We start from the raw sequence: 13,279 nt of genomic DNA, 5'->3' as shown, positions 1-13,279 counted from the left end.
TGAGAAAAAAAAGAGTTCTTGTATTGTAAAACACGCGCTGTTTTAAACTGCATAGACTTGAGTTGATTTATTTTCCTCTAAAAGGTACATCGTTCTGTATTCATCAGTTCCCGGGCGGACCGTCGAGAAAGCTAATTTTAAGTCATTTCTTTGCATATTACGCAGACTATTGTTCTGTTCGATCCCTTTACCTCTGTCCCCCTTTTACTGCAAATAGGAAGTATATGCTTGCTTTCTTGTGTTATTTTTTCTCTCTCTCTACCCAACCCAATGGCTTGTTATTTATGTTTCTAATTACCCAAACTTATCCCACAAAACTAAACACAAACAAACAAACTATTTACCAATTGAAGAACAGCTATATGTACCCGATTGTTTCCCTCCACAAATCCACGTACTGAACCTGACTGAGCGCTGTTTCGAGAGAAAGAGAGTTAAAATTAAATCCTTACTATCTGGAGCGTTTCTAGTGAACATTGAACTAGATTGTGGAAGCAGCAGGGGGTTTCGTATAATTAAAACATAATGTACAAATTCAAAAACAAAATAGTTTCTTATGTCGTCGACTGTGTGTTAGGTACGGGTAGGACAAAAGGGAAAAAAACTTTAAAATCCTTTGCTTAAAGTTTTACCCCATACTGGACCCGACATACTGGGGGGCACACACATACGGGTTGGCGTGATGATGGTTATGGAACGTTTCAACATATTGCAACGATTTTGAGATCGATCGATATCCTTCCATCTAAATGTGTCGCTTTTCAGTTTCATGTGATCATCGCTCGCCTTCCTTTGTCATAAATCGTCAAAAAATGCCGACGGTGTGAAATAGATGGCCCTTTTACAAAGTGCCTCCACCGTGTTCCGTTCTGTTTTGGTTTAGATGCGCGCTCCTTCGTACGGCGGTTGTTGCCATTTGCGGAAGCTTCACTCCTCTCCAGCGATGCGGTGCGTTCACATTGTTCGACCGATTTAAGATCTGTGATGTAGGACGAAAAGAACGATTGTTATTAGCACCAGCCGTAATGGGTATTGTGACGATGATTTTAAACACATCGCAGCTGTCTTTTTTGTTTGAATTACATAATCTCCAGGCTGCTGTCGCTGTTCTTCAGGACGACATCATTTTCACTCGACCCAGAACCCGACCCGGTGTCATTGTCGTCGTGCTTGTCGTGCTCGCCCTCGCTGCTGGCCGGTTGATGTTGCTGGGAACGTAGCTGCCATGCCGGGATGGACGGTGGAACGACCGGAAGGTTTGGTGCGGCGAATTGTTTTCTAATAGAAGGAATGGAGGTAAATTAAAAACAGATCATCACCAACAGACCTGCCCTTACCTGTTCAATAGGAGTCCCTTAATCGAATCAAGATCGCCCTTAAAGTTGGCCAGCTCCTTTACGGTTGCATTGGTTTGGTTGACCTGGTTCAGTTCGGCCTTGATTTTGCTCAGCTCGGCACTCAGCGTGTCAATCTTCACCGTCATCGTCTGATTAAGCTCCGTCAGCTGTTCGGTGACGGTTTTCTTCTTCTTGCTGCGGAACAACAGCGGTTCAATGAATTTCTAGAAGCAACAAAAGAAAGCAAATAATCAAACAACTGTGCCCCTGTGCCTGTATCAGATACGATGGGGCTTTGGCGTGTAATCTGAGAGACACATACGGGGTACTCAACACACATAAAGCAAAGCGCATTTAATGAAATTGAAAGCAAACAAACAAAAGAAAGAAAGCCCAACCACCAACCGTGTTGTCGTCACACAGATAAGCGTGTGCGAGAGAGTGATTTGTGTCTTGTATTTTTTTATATATGCATGACGACGAGTATTTGGGAGGCAAACAGAAAACATCAATCCGTCCTAGTCAGCCGAACGATGCAGGCACACGTCTTCTACTTTTAAATACCTTATAGAACAAGTACACGCCATACATCAGTCCGCTCAGTAGAGCCACCGAGCTGAGCATGTCCTTCATGCGGGTTAGGAAGTTTTGCCTTGGCTGAATTTGGTAACCGGGCTTGGCATAGTTACCGCCACCACTCGACTCCACACCCATGCTGATGACCGTCTGTTGTGTGGGGCTGGTCGTAAAGACGCCCGCTCGCTCGCACGCAATCTGTATCTCATCCTCCGACAGTCCTTTGGAGCGCAGGAAGGCCTGCTTCTTCGTTATGGCACTGCGAACTACGTTCGGGTTGTTGAGGAACTTTACGGCAGTCACGATCTGCGGGAACAATTGTGAGACATGAGAGAGAAAGTAGTGGCGGGTCATCAAACTAGGTGAACGACACCAATAGATGAGACGCAAATGACCTTTGGTTCCAAGGCATTGAGTGGAAAGTTCTACTTACCAAATGTTCCCGCGGCGGCAACGGTGGTACGGGTGCTGTGGTTTCGGAGGTGCCAGTCGAGTCAACCCCCGCGGAACACGACGGCGGCGGCGATTCCGCGCCCTCGTTACTACCGCCTTCGCTCATGTTGATTTTCACCGAGAGATTAATCTTGACTGATGTCAACCGCCGCGAGCCGGACTGATAATGGGTGGCGTGCGGCGTTTCTGCTGCAAACAGGGCGAGGATTAAGCGGTGCCGCTTATCATCCCCCTGTTACGGTAGCACTGGCGTTTTTACTAGCAAAGGGGTACACAACGACGCAGCCCCGCAACAATACGAATAATCACAAATTGTTGAGAGAAAAATCACGTTTACAGGGCACACGCACACACTAAACACATCACTGCGCGGTACTTTTGAGGGAATAGATGGTTTTCCTTGCTTTGCAAAGGGTTGTAAATGCGTGAAAACTATTTTAACTACTCAGGATGGGCGCATTTACGCAAATTAGTAGAAATCGTAGCTAAAAAATTATTTGTTTTCATTTCCCCTTTTATCTGTCACAGCGAATGACAGGTCGTTTTGGCAGATTGCTCACGTTTACATGCTCGGTTCAATGAGTTGGAATTTTCAATTCAACGTAATATCACGCTCAATCGTTGGTTTTATTGGATTTTTAGGTGTGAAATAGCAAAAAATGTCATTTTCTGTCTATAACCTATATCTCCTGTCCCATTTTCAACGTATGTACGGCTTTCCGGGACTGAAAATGAATTGATAACGCCTGCGTTGACAGCTACAAGCCGGTAACGTTTTGTTTATGTGTTCCCGGAAAAGCAAACAACGAAACCATTCCACAGCGGCGTGCTCGCTCAACTCAGCAATGGACGCGGTACTGCAGCCCTTTTTAAGCTTTTTTAAAAGCAAACCAGGCAAATTCATCATCGCTGGCGGATTGCTGATCGTGTCGTCGGAAATCGTGTACGAGCTGTATCTATGGGCGCGTAAACCAAGGCCAAGGCAAAAGTCATGTGAAGTATTTTTCATCAATCGGCGCAAGCTAGCGCAGCCCCTGCCGAGCCCGCAGGAGTTTACGTACGAGCATATCAATCGCATCATAAGCTACATAAATCGAGCAGAGAAATCCATCTGCCTGGCGATGTACATATTCACCATGCGCGAAATAAGTGAGGCTGTAATACGCGCGAAAAAGGAACGGTCGGTCGTGGTGCGTGTGGTTACGTGCGAATCGATGGTCGGCAACGAAGGTTCCCATCTGCGCGATCTGATCGCTGAAGGTAAGGATAGCATTTTAAGGTAAAGAATTGAAACCCCACGATAAGTTCTTTCAATCTTTTGCAGACATAAAGGTGCAGTATAAATACAAAAGCGAGTACCTAATGCACCATAAGTTCTGTCTGATCGATACCGACTGGTACTGCGCCAACTGTCTGATCGAATACCATACCGAGCAGTACGGGGAGCCGAAGAAGAATATGCAGCACACCATGTTCGATAAAGCAGTAATGAGCGACCGGGCAGGATTGTTGCAGCGGTTCGGTAGCTCGTGTGCCCGATGCAACCCGTCGAACCGTCCAAAGCAAGCCGTTCCGCGGCGAAAGAAGAGCAATGATCCGCTGCCGAAGCATGGAGTTCTCATAGCGGGCTCCAGCAACTGGACATTTCCCGGCTTGACCACGCACTGGGACACCGTGACCATTTCCTCGCTGCCGGAACTGATCGATCCGTTTGCAGCCGAATTTCAAAGAATGTGGTACGAGCTGAACGATCCTTTGAAGGAGCATGCTACGAGGGAACCGCTGTACAAAACGAGACGCGGAATGGAAGGGGCACACTCATAGAACGTGCCAGCGTCGTGGATAAATGGATAGGCTGTATGAAATTTGCCACATTGCATTTAATGTATTTGGAAGATTTGTTTGTTTGATTTTGAACTTTTCTTTGTGATGCAACACGCTTTCAAAGCAGAGAATTTGTATTCCAGACACGTGCTACGAACTCAATAAAACATTATACTACTCTACGCTAATTGTGTCTCATGTGGTGTCTTTAGGTTAGGTGGAATATGATCGGGAAAGCCACGCTACGGGTTTGGCGGTGTTGAATTTCTTATTGCACGTTGTATACAGAAAAAGTGCAACTCAGCAAAATTATCATACACGTTCATTCGTGGTGGATTACGTTTGCTTTTTTAGACATGGTTACATTTTTAATCTAATATCTATATCTTTAACGATAAATAAAGGCAACCGAATAAAATTGTATCACACAATACTCACTTAGATTTCACAATAATTCGGTATAAACCGTCAATTCGTATTGCGTCTGTCATCCACGCGACAATCAACGTACAGCAAATATTTCTTTTGGTCCTTTTGCAACTGGAGCACACCCGCCAAAGCACGTGTTGTTGGTAAACAAGTTCCCAACACGCGTCCCACACTTTCTTTCTACAACGATGGAAGATAATTTAAGTTTTCGTACAGTTTTGGAGTGCAATCATATCGACGTATTGCTGGATCTACCCGAGCTTGATCTAGAACATGAAAGTAATCTAGTGTTGGATGTTTTTCCCAACGAATGCACCTTTACGGCAGCACCGTATCATGCCAGGTATGAAGCAGACACGGTGCCGTAAGAAGAGTGGGAAATAATTGTAATTTCATTATTGTTTGTAGAATACCTTTACCCCAGCCAGCACAACCGGGGAAAGCGTTTCCAGAAAGCATTGATTATGAGAAAAATACGGTAACGTTTCGTGTGCCACTGGAAGTTAAAGCTAAAGCTGTTGATAACGACACACCATCTTACCCGTACGGTTTCTGCCATTTCTATAGCGGTCCCCTTGCATTGGTAAGTCTTTTTTGGAATCTACCGAATTCTAAACAAATGATCATTATGATTTCTTGTATTTACAGGAAACAAGCCAAGAGCTGAAGGTGCTTCCCAATCCGCAGGAATGCAGCTTTTCCCAACGGTTGGAAATGAAGCAAGCGGCCGAAAAGAGTGACTTTTCCGCCGAACACTACGGCATGGACTATATTCAGTTCAGCATCGATCAGCTGGGCCTCGATTTGGACAACTTGCCCACTCCCAGCAAACTTACGGCCGACCAGTCGTACCGAATCCGGGTGATAGTGGATGAAAAGGTACGTGAGCAAGAAAGCTACACCTCGATCGAAGATCATCGCGCAGTGCTGCTTGGATTGATCGATATACTGTTGGCGGCTGTGTACGATCAGCTGACGAACAGCAACGAGCTTAATGAGGCCAATTCGCACATCAACATCCATCGAATATCGGGCACGCTGGCGTACTTTGTAGAGTACGACGGTGTGGAGCAGATGTTACGTTCGTTTTACCGTCGGTCCTGTACCTATCCTTACTATAGAAACAAGGACATTGCGCTGACCTGTGTGAAGCAGGTGTTGTACAGAGTGTCCTCCGAAGGCAGGAAGCAGTGGATACAGCAGCAGCTAATACACACGTACGAAGCATTCAAGCGAACGGACTGTGCCGTCCTGAACCATTACTTTATCAAGGATTTTATTCGCTACGTGGAGCTGGGTTTAAACGAGGAGACATTGCTGCAATGCGTAGAAGAGGTCGAAAAGGTACAATGGGTGATGTTGGGCTGTTTGCGGTAAATAACTAAATTTGATTCATTTTTCCTTCTCTAGATGCTTCCTGATATCCATCAAGCAAGTCTTGGGTTCGGCGAGGAGAGCTTGCTTCAAAAATTGCTGCAGGATATAATGGGACAGGAGGAATCCGATTCTACCGACTCAGATGATTATGAATCGTCCGAAGAAGATAGTGAGGAGAGTGACAGTGATAATGAATCGGTTGGAACCGATACGGACGCTAATCCGAATGAAAATGTACTGGAGAAGCTAATGAACCTTAAGCTGTCAGGATGAGCCCTGCGTTGTAAAATTAATATTGGAGGAAAAACACATCAAAATTGGACTCAAAACTCAAAAAAATAGTTCAACTCAGCTGTGCAGAGATGTGGGATTTTATTTATTTCATTTTTGAGAAAATGTTTTACAACTAAAATAGTGTTGGATATTCATGGCCATCGCCTTTGTCAAGAGTTTTCAAAATAGTGGTATTATTATGTTGCACACAATCACACGGTCTTTTTAAGGTGTTAAATTAATACATTTTATATTCTCCTCTATGAGGAATTACTTACCAGTTACACACACGCGCGCGCGTCTAGACGCGATAGAGATATAGCACTCAAAAACTATGAGATTTTGACTTTTCCGTTTATCTTTTTAGTAATCCACATACACACCTCTCCTCGCTTGCTCCCAGCTCCTCAAAGTCTTCGGGTGTTTTAACCTAAAACAAAACAAAAACCGTAAAATTAAACAGTGTACCAAAAATCGTTACAATTACTGCCACAACACACGCACCTCCACTGCCTGTTCGTGCGTCACACACTGTAACGGCATCGTATCGCCGATAGCGGCCTGCTCACGCAGCTTCCCCTCGATGCGGTGCCACGTTTTTGAACACTTTGCCAGCAGCGTCATGTTGCCCACTATATAGAGCCCTTCGCGTGCACGCGACAGCGCTACACAGATGCGATTTTCATGCGCCAGAAATCCGATCGTATCGGTACCGCCGTTGGCACCGGTTCCGCTGCGCACCAGCGAGAGTAAAACAATTTTACTCTCCTCGCCCTGGTAGTTGTCAATCACGGCAATACGTACGCCGTGCAGGGATGGACGATTTTTCTTCTCCTGTTGACAGTAAAAACAGCAAAGCTATAGCAAAGCGCCCGCTCAGCTCTTTATATGGATGGTAATAAAAACTTACCGCAACGAACTGCAACATTTGCCCGTTGTAAGCCGTCAGTATGACAATGTCCTCCGGGGTGTACGTGCCTTGCGCGAGCAGATACTCGCACAGTCCGAGCAGGAATCGACATTCAAAAATGTTTTTCTTCGATTTTTCATCCCCTCCATCGTCTCCCACCGACGAATCGTTCGCTGGTCCGCCTCCTTCGGGGTAGTTGTGCGTCAAAAAGAACAAATTCCGCATCATCCCAGCTACGTTGGGACGTGTTGCAACCGTTTCAGCATCGTCCAGCACCGGATAGATGAGGGGACGCAGCAGGTCGGCCATCTCCGGGCGCATCCGATGCTGTACGGTCATCGTGGCAACGCTGAACCGGTTATTGATCATACGCTCGAACAGCGACAGATCCATCCGATAGCGACTGGAAAGCACGTACGTGCTCGTGGTCGGTCGCAATTGCTTGTGATCACCGATCAGGATGCACTGCGCGGTGTGACGGGTGAGAGCGGCCACAATGTGCGCTTCAAGCACTTCAGCCGCCTCCTCGATCACGACGATCGGCGTACGCAGCAGCTCTAGCAGTGTGCGATTGCGAGCGGCAAAGGTGGTCGTCATGGCAACTACACGAAAGCCCTGTATGAGCTTCAGCGTGTTGAGCTGGCTCAATTCGCTCAAACGCCGGGAAGCGTCCAACAGCTCTTCCTAAAAAAAAAGGTAAAATTTGATTATTGAAAATTGCTTTATTTTAAAAGCATTTTTTTTGGCCCTTACCATACACTCCTGCATTGCCTGCGTCATACCGTCCAATGTCTCCTGCTCCTGCTGCAGCGCATCGAACCGCTCCACCAGCTTCAGGTACTCTTGCTTCGCATTGTAGTAGCTGATGCGCAACCTTCGATCGATCCGTTCGTCTTCCTGCAGTTGCTTCACGTTGTACGCATCGAGCAGTGGGTGCTTCGACTGGCCGCCCATCCGCACGATGCTGTCCGTGAAGCGGGTCACACCGCACAGGAACTGATCCAGCGCATGGTTGGTGAGGCAGATCACCAGTATCTGCTCGCCCGTGTTCGCCAGCAGCGTCTCAACGATCCGCAACCCGATGAACGTTTTCCCCGTGCCCGGCGGTCCTTGGATGAGTGAGAACCGGCTCGTGAGCGCCATTCGGTACGCGTCGAATTGGGACACGTTCAAGCCAGCCGCAGCAGTCAGCGCTTTCGTCGGCCACTCGTCGGGCTTCTTCAGATCGAACTGTATGCCGGCGTAGTTGAAAAGATGGCCACCTCCCTGGTACAGATAGCCGGGCAAACATTTGCCGGGCAGTGTCACATCGACGATGTACGATTTCAGCGGGAAATTGTCTTCCCGCAATCGGCTCAGCGCGTTAAAGGTTTGGTGGTACGGTTCGAAAAAGATTTCACTCTCAATCATCAGCAACGGTCGATTGAACAGGTTCATACCGTGATCGGCACCCATCGGCTGATCCTGCCCGCCTTCCCTTTGCTTCTCCATCCGTATCAGCTCCACGTAAATGTACCCGTTCAGCAGCTGAGCCGCATCGCGATTGCTAATGACGGCGACTACCAGCTCTTTCAGCCCCGCCCCATCGCAGAACAGTACCATCGACCCGTTCATGAAGCGTTTCGTGTTCGGCAGCGCTAAGCGTTTGTAGCGCGCCGACAGGTTGGAATAGCCGCGCTCGGTCGGATCTAAATCGACCAGTATGAGCTGCTCCTTCGCCGTCCGACGATTGACCGTGCTGGGCAGCAGCAGCTTGACGGGGTAGTGGATGCGAACGTTCTCACCGACGAATGATTTGCCCGGCCCTTTCGTGTCCACGTGCTTGCGGTACTTTTCGATGCCGGTGCGCAGGGGAATTAGAAAGTCTTCCTTCAGCAGATTCAAGTGTACCTCCAGATAGTGCTGCACACTTTGGTACTTTCCCTTCACGATGTTTTGCTTCAGATTGATCGGAGGACCGGCGCCGTCCTTCAGCTCCCGGATGGTAGGATAAATCTGTAAAGAAAGGAATCGGATTGTTGGTTTTCCGCCTATACGCGCACAACACTCTTGCGCTTACACTAATCTGCTTGGTTGCCTGTTCTTGCTGTGTCTGCGTGTCCCTTGTCAGCTCTTGCAACAGCTCCACCTGTGCTTTATCATCCGGAGGTGCACATTTCCTCAGCTTCTCACAAAACTCCACCGCCTGTTGGGATAACGGTGGCGCAACGTGCCGCTTCGCTTCGAGCAGAAACTTCAACAACACCTCCATCATATCGTTCCGCGCCACGGTCGGACGGATGATTTTGCTTTTCTTCTTCTTCTTCTCCCCCTCAGCCGGCTGCTGGAAATACTTTAGCAGCTGCTCCCAGAAGTGTGCCTGCTCGAGCAGCACCCCGAACAGCTGGCGCACCGTCTCGTACAGCGGCAGCGTGGCAAGTTTGTTCATGATTTTCATCAGCACCAGCAGCAACTCCTCGCCGTACGTTTTCTTCGCAAGCGTGGCGAGAAACTCTTCCTTCTGCACGCAAATGTCGGCAAACATGGAGAGCGTTTCATTTTCCAAAATGTTGGCCAGCTTCGTGAGGGGAATGGTTTGCACGTACTTTCCGGGCGGGCCCTTCGGTAGCTCAAATTTGGCGGTGCGATCGGTGCCAGCACTTTTGATCGAATCCACGTAACTGCCCCCAACGTCTGGAATGAAAGGCACAAATTAACAGGAACCAGCGGTCAACAGCTTTTCTCCGCCCGCCCGTCTAATACCGTTTAATGTAAACTTTAAATTTTCCAACAATTCCCGCACGGACGTTCCCGGTCCTTGCGCATCATCTTCCTTGTCGTCGCCTGCCTCGTCGAAGCTGTCCGCGCTGGTTTGGCTGGGTATTTTTACAACGAAATCTTCCTCGTCCTTGTTGAACCAATCGTCACAATCATCGTCTTCTTCAACATTTTTCGAGTTCGACATTAAATTTGTGCGGCTTTTTGTGCAAATTTTCACAATGCTTCAGTGCAGAGAAATGGAGAGATTGTATGGAGAAAACCAAACTAAACGTATCACAACAAAAGCTCAATGAAAAATGTCAAACTGACAATATGGTTTTCTTCTTCTTTTGCACACACACACAACAATAACAAAAGCGTAGCGAAATTGGGAAATAAATATAAAAACAAATTGCTTTCTTTTGCTTTCACTCTTGTTTCAGTAGTAAAGCGTTGAAACTAGTGATGGGAAAACTGAAGTTTACTTCGGAATCGATTCCGGAAAGTAGGTCCGGAATCAGCTCCGCAATCTGAATCGGCTCCGGAATTGATTCTAAGCACGGAATCGGAATCGGATAGGTCCGATTCCGAGCTCCCACCACTAGCCAGAATTCTTAATACTCAATTCAAAGCATTTCTTCTTTTATTATTTTAGTACATCATTTAGAGTTAATTCAATTTAAATAACTAAAATAAAATAAACCTACCTCTGGCACAAACTACTCAGTTTTGTCTTCTACCTCCGCTTAACTAAACGAATGAGATCATTAACATAAAACGCTTCTCGCTGGATCGTTCCCTTTCCCAGCCCTTGCAGACCTGCTTATCCCGTATCCGAGGTACAATCCGAAGAATCGTCGGTCGAGCTGCTCTGCGCGGAACGGAACGAACGTCGCTTCTGTTCGCCGCTCGATCCACCGCCACCACCACCACCACCAGATTTACGGTTTTCCGGACTTTGTTCCATCTTCACATAGCCAACAGTGGAATTTTCCCTGCTACCACCTCCGGCCAGCACTTTCTTCCGCTCCTTTGCACCACCCTCCGGTGCTTCACTCTTGCTTGTGGATGGTTTGCCGCTTCCGCCGGACGATCCCTTAACAGGAGTGGACACAGCAGGCGCTCCACCGCCAGCACCAGCCTCGGCACCCGCACCGTCCGGTTGGTCCCGCTTCTCGTCCAACGTTTCCGCCCGGCTGGCCGTATCGATTTCGTCCTCCTCGTCGAAGCTGATCGGTTTGTTCTTCGCTTCCGCCTCGGCAAACGCGGCCGGATATTGGTTGCCGATTTTCGTCTTGATCGTGCGAATCTTGCGGAAAATGTAGTCCAAATCCTTTTTCATGTCGTGCAGCAGTTTGGTGTGCTTTTTGAAATCATCCGTAGCCAGCTTCAGCCGGCTAGCGCTGAGCGCGTTGCAGTTGAGCAGCATTTCGTTCGTCTTCTCGAAACGCTGCAGCCTGCAAATGGGAGCGAAGGTATGGAGCGTGTTAGCCCCGTACAGTGGACACGGCAACCTAAACTAAAACACTGCTTACATTTGCTTTTGGGCGCGTATCATAACTTCGACGTCGGTTTGATTCACCAATCCGGCCAAACCCTGGACGAACACTTCCGGGGCGGTGTAGTTCTGAAAGCACTCGATGCTGAAATCACTTTCCGGCCGCCCCGAGTGCATGCTGCTGCTCATTTCCGAGTTCATCATGACTGCGAGGGTTTCTGGTTTCTGGGTGGTTTCGATATTGCAAAGGTTTTGAGTGAAAATGTGCAAGATAGTTGCGATTTTTTACATTTGGTGCGCGAACAGCTGTACAAAGAACAATGTTTTCCGTAAACAAAGACGGTCGATATTGTTATTGTAATTGTGCTGTAACGGTACGTCACTCTAGTAACGCATACATTTTTCACCGGGGTGATTTCGAATGACTTTTCTTCCCGCAGCAGATAAATCTCTTTTCAAATGTCGATTACGTTTTACCCCCTTATTTCTATTTATTCTTCAGCTTAAAATCTACAAAATGGATACGACCGTGTCTTGTAACGACAGTTCGCTTAAAATATATCATCGTGATCGTAACACACCAGCTCACGATTGTCCTTGTGTTTGCCCTTCTGCGACCGGTTGGTAGCAAGCGCGGACCAGACGGCCGACGAGCCGGCATCGTTGATCGGATTGATCTGGGGCTGACGGCGGGCCAGCTGCACCTGCAGCTGTATTCCTCCGACCGTCTTCGAATGCAGGTCGGCGATCGCCTTGTCGGCCGATTCCGTCTTCGAGAACGTGATAAACCCTCGTCCCTTCTCGATCTCCATCGATATGTTGAGAATTTCGCCAAAGTCGCTGAAGTGCTTCTTGAGAAAGTTCTCCGTCACCTTGTTGCCCGACACGTACACCGTGTTCCCGGAGCGTGGTTTGTCCTTCGATGCATCCGCGCCCGGTTTCGATTTGTCGCTCTGGTCCTCCTTCTCCCGCTCGTTGGCAAATTGTTGGTAGAGGTTCTGCACGCGGCTCGTTTCCTTCTCCGCCGGACTGTTGGGAGTTTCGGCCGGCGTCGTCGACGCACTGGTCGCACTGCTGGACGGGACGGGAGGCGTTGCGCTGGAGCTTTCAAACTCCGTTGACGCACCGAACGATTGATACTGACCGGCGGGGGACATTTCCGGCTGGGTTCGCTTCCGCTCCTGGCCCTTCGGTCGCTTGAAGGAACCCTCCTGTTTGGGCTGAGGTTTCTGTATCGCCTGTATGGCGCCGCTCTTCAACAGCTTACGGGCCACCTCCCGGGCATCTCTCGCGTCGGCCGGACGCTTGGGAAGCAAGTTCTTCTCTGGTTCCTGTTTCGGTGCCTTCAGTGCTTGGAGCGCTTTTTTCTTCTTGCGCAGCTTGGCGTACTTTGCCTGAAGCATCAGCTCTTCTTCGGTAAGGTTTGACGGGAAGTGGATGTAAACCATTTTGGAGGCGAGTACGATTTGCACTAAAATACTCTCCAAAAAGTGTTTGAAGAACGAACGTGCACGAAATGTTTTGCTTTGGCAAAGTTTGTTTGGATTGTTGACGTAAATAAAAGAGAAGCGTTACACCCAAGGTTACTATATAGTGCATAACTGCTAATTGTTCATTTACACGTGCGGATAGTGAAATGAGAAAAAGCATGTACAAAATACAGCCATCGACTTGAATCACATTGGGAAAATAATCAAAAACCAACTCAAGTGGATACAGTTTCACTTGTCCAATCGTTTTAGGCGTGCTGTAAATAAAAATGAAAAGAATTCCTTGTGTTATTCTTGTGCACGTGTGCACTCTGCTGCAGTTCTGCCATCGCTCGTAACGGCTTTCTGTCAAGAAGATGGCTGTCATTTGGTG

General features: G+C 48.0%; 6 protein-coding genes across 7 annotated transcripts; 2 read left to right on the top strand and 4 right to left on the bottom strand.

Annotated features, from left to right (window-relative positions):
* Positions 1-21: 21 nt before the first annotated feature.
* Positions 22-2,882, bottom strand: LOC120898805 (peroxisomal membrane protein PEX14). Of its 2 annotated transcripts, XM_040305161.1 has the most exons (5): positions 2,347-2,882; positions 1,902-2,219; positions 1,338-1,561; positions 1,084-1,278; positions 22-979 (listed from the first exon to the last, which is right to left on the bottom strand). In XM_040305161.1, the coding sequence occupies exons 1-5, from the start codon at positions 2,470-2,472 to the stop codon at positions 973-975; spliced, it is 870 nt and encodes a 289-aa protein (XP_040161095.1). In that variant the 5' UTR covers positions 2,473-2,882; the 3' UTR covers positions 22-972. The 2 variants fall into 2 exon arrangements, with proteins under 2 accessions (XP_040161095.1, XP_040161096.1); XM_040305162.1 differs by lacking the exon at positions 22-979 and having other exon boundaries at positions 1,080-1,278.
* A 258-nt stretch (positions 2,883-3,140) lies between these two features.
* Positions 3,141-4,378, top strand: LOC120898804. Its single transcript, XM_040305160.1, has 2 exons — positions 3,141-3,626; positions 3,691-4,378. Exons 1-2 carry the CDS (start codon positions 3,149-3,151, stop codon positions 4,188-4,190), a joined length of 978 nt encoding a protein of 325 aa, XP_040161094.1. The 5' UTR covers positions 3,141-3,148; the 3' UTR covers positions 4,191-4,378.
* Positions 4,379-4,744: 366 nt separating this feature from the next.
* Positions 4,745-6,356, top strand: LOC120894589 (protein SHQ1 homolog). Its single transcript, XM_040297274.1, has 4 exons — positions 4,745-4,962; positions 5,028-5,202; positions 5,268-5,963; positions 6,030-6,356. Exons 1-4 carry the CDS (start codon positions 4,808-4,810, stop codon positions 6,267-6,269), a joined length of 1,266 nt encoding a protein of 421 aa, XP_040153208.1. The 5' UTR covers positions 4,745-4,807; the 3' UTR covers positions 6,270-6,356.
* On the bottom strand, positions 6,336-10,273 carry LOC120894588 (NFX1-type zinc finger-containing protein 1). Its single transcript, XM_040297273.1, has 6 exons — positions 9,922-10,273; positions 9,239-9,852; positions 7,933-9,174; positions 7,180-7,863; positions 6,774-7,103; positions 6,336-6,699 (listed from the first exon to the last, which is right to left on the bottom strand). The coding sequence occupies exons 1-6, from the start codon at positions 10,121-10,123 to the stop codon at positions 6,625-6,627; spliced, it is 3,147 nt and encodes a 1,048-aa protein (XP_040153207.1). The 5' UTR covers positions 10,124-10,273; the 3' UTR covers positions 6,336-6,624.
* Positions 10,274-10,543: 270 nt separating this feature from the next.
* Positions 10,544-11,780, bottom strand: LOC120894590 (kxDL motif-containing protein CG10681). The gene is made up of 2 exons (XM_040297275.1): positions 11,454-11,780; positions 10,544-11,375 (listed from the first exon to the last, which is right to left on the bottom strand). Exons 1-2 carry the CDS (start codon positions 11,618-11,620, stop codon positions 10,742-10,744), a joined length of 801 nt encoding a protein of 266 aa, XP_040153209.1. The 5' UTR covers positions 11,621-11,780; the 3' UTR covers positions 10,544-10,741.
* Positions 11,781-11,882: 102 nt separating this feature from the next.
* LOC120893385 (negative elongation factor E) lies at positions 11,883-12,984 on the bottom strand. The gene has a single exon (XM_040295222.1). The coding sequence runs from the start codon at positions 12,862-12,864 to the stop codon at positions 11,968-11,970; it is 897 nt and encodes a 298-aa protein (XP_040151156.1). The 5' UTR covers positions 12,865-12,984; the 3' UTR covers positions 11,883-11,967.
* Between the last annotated feature and the right edge of the window lie 295 nt (positions 12,985-13,279).

The sequence above is a fragment of the Anopheles arabiensis genome, chromosome 2 (genome assembly GCF_016920715.1).
Source record: "Anopheles arabiensis isolate DONGOLA chromosome 2, AaraD3, whole genome shotgun sequence".
In the NCBI taxonomy this organism is placed as follows: domain Eukaryota; kingdom Metazoa; phylum Arthropoda; class Insecta; order Diptera; family Culicidae; genus Anopheles; species Anopheles arabiensis.
The sequence above is the reverse complement of the archived record's forward strand: the minus strand, read 5'-3'. Positions and strand labels throughout refer to the sequence as shown.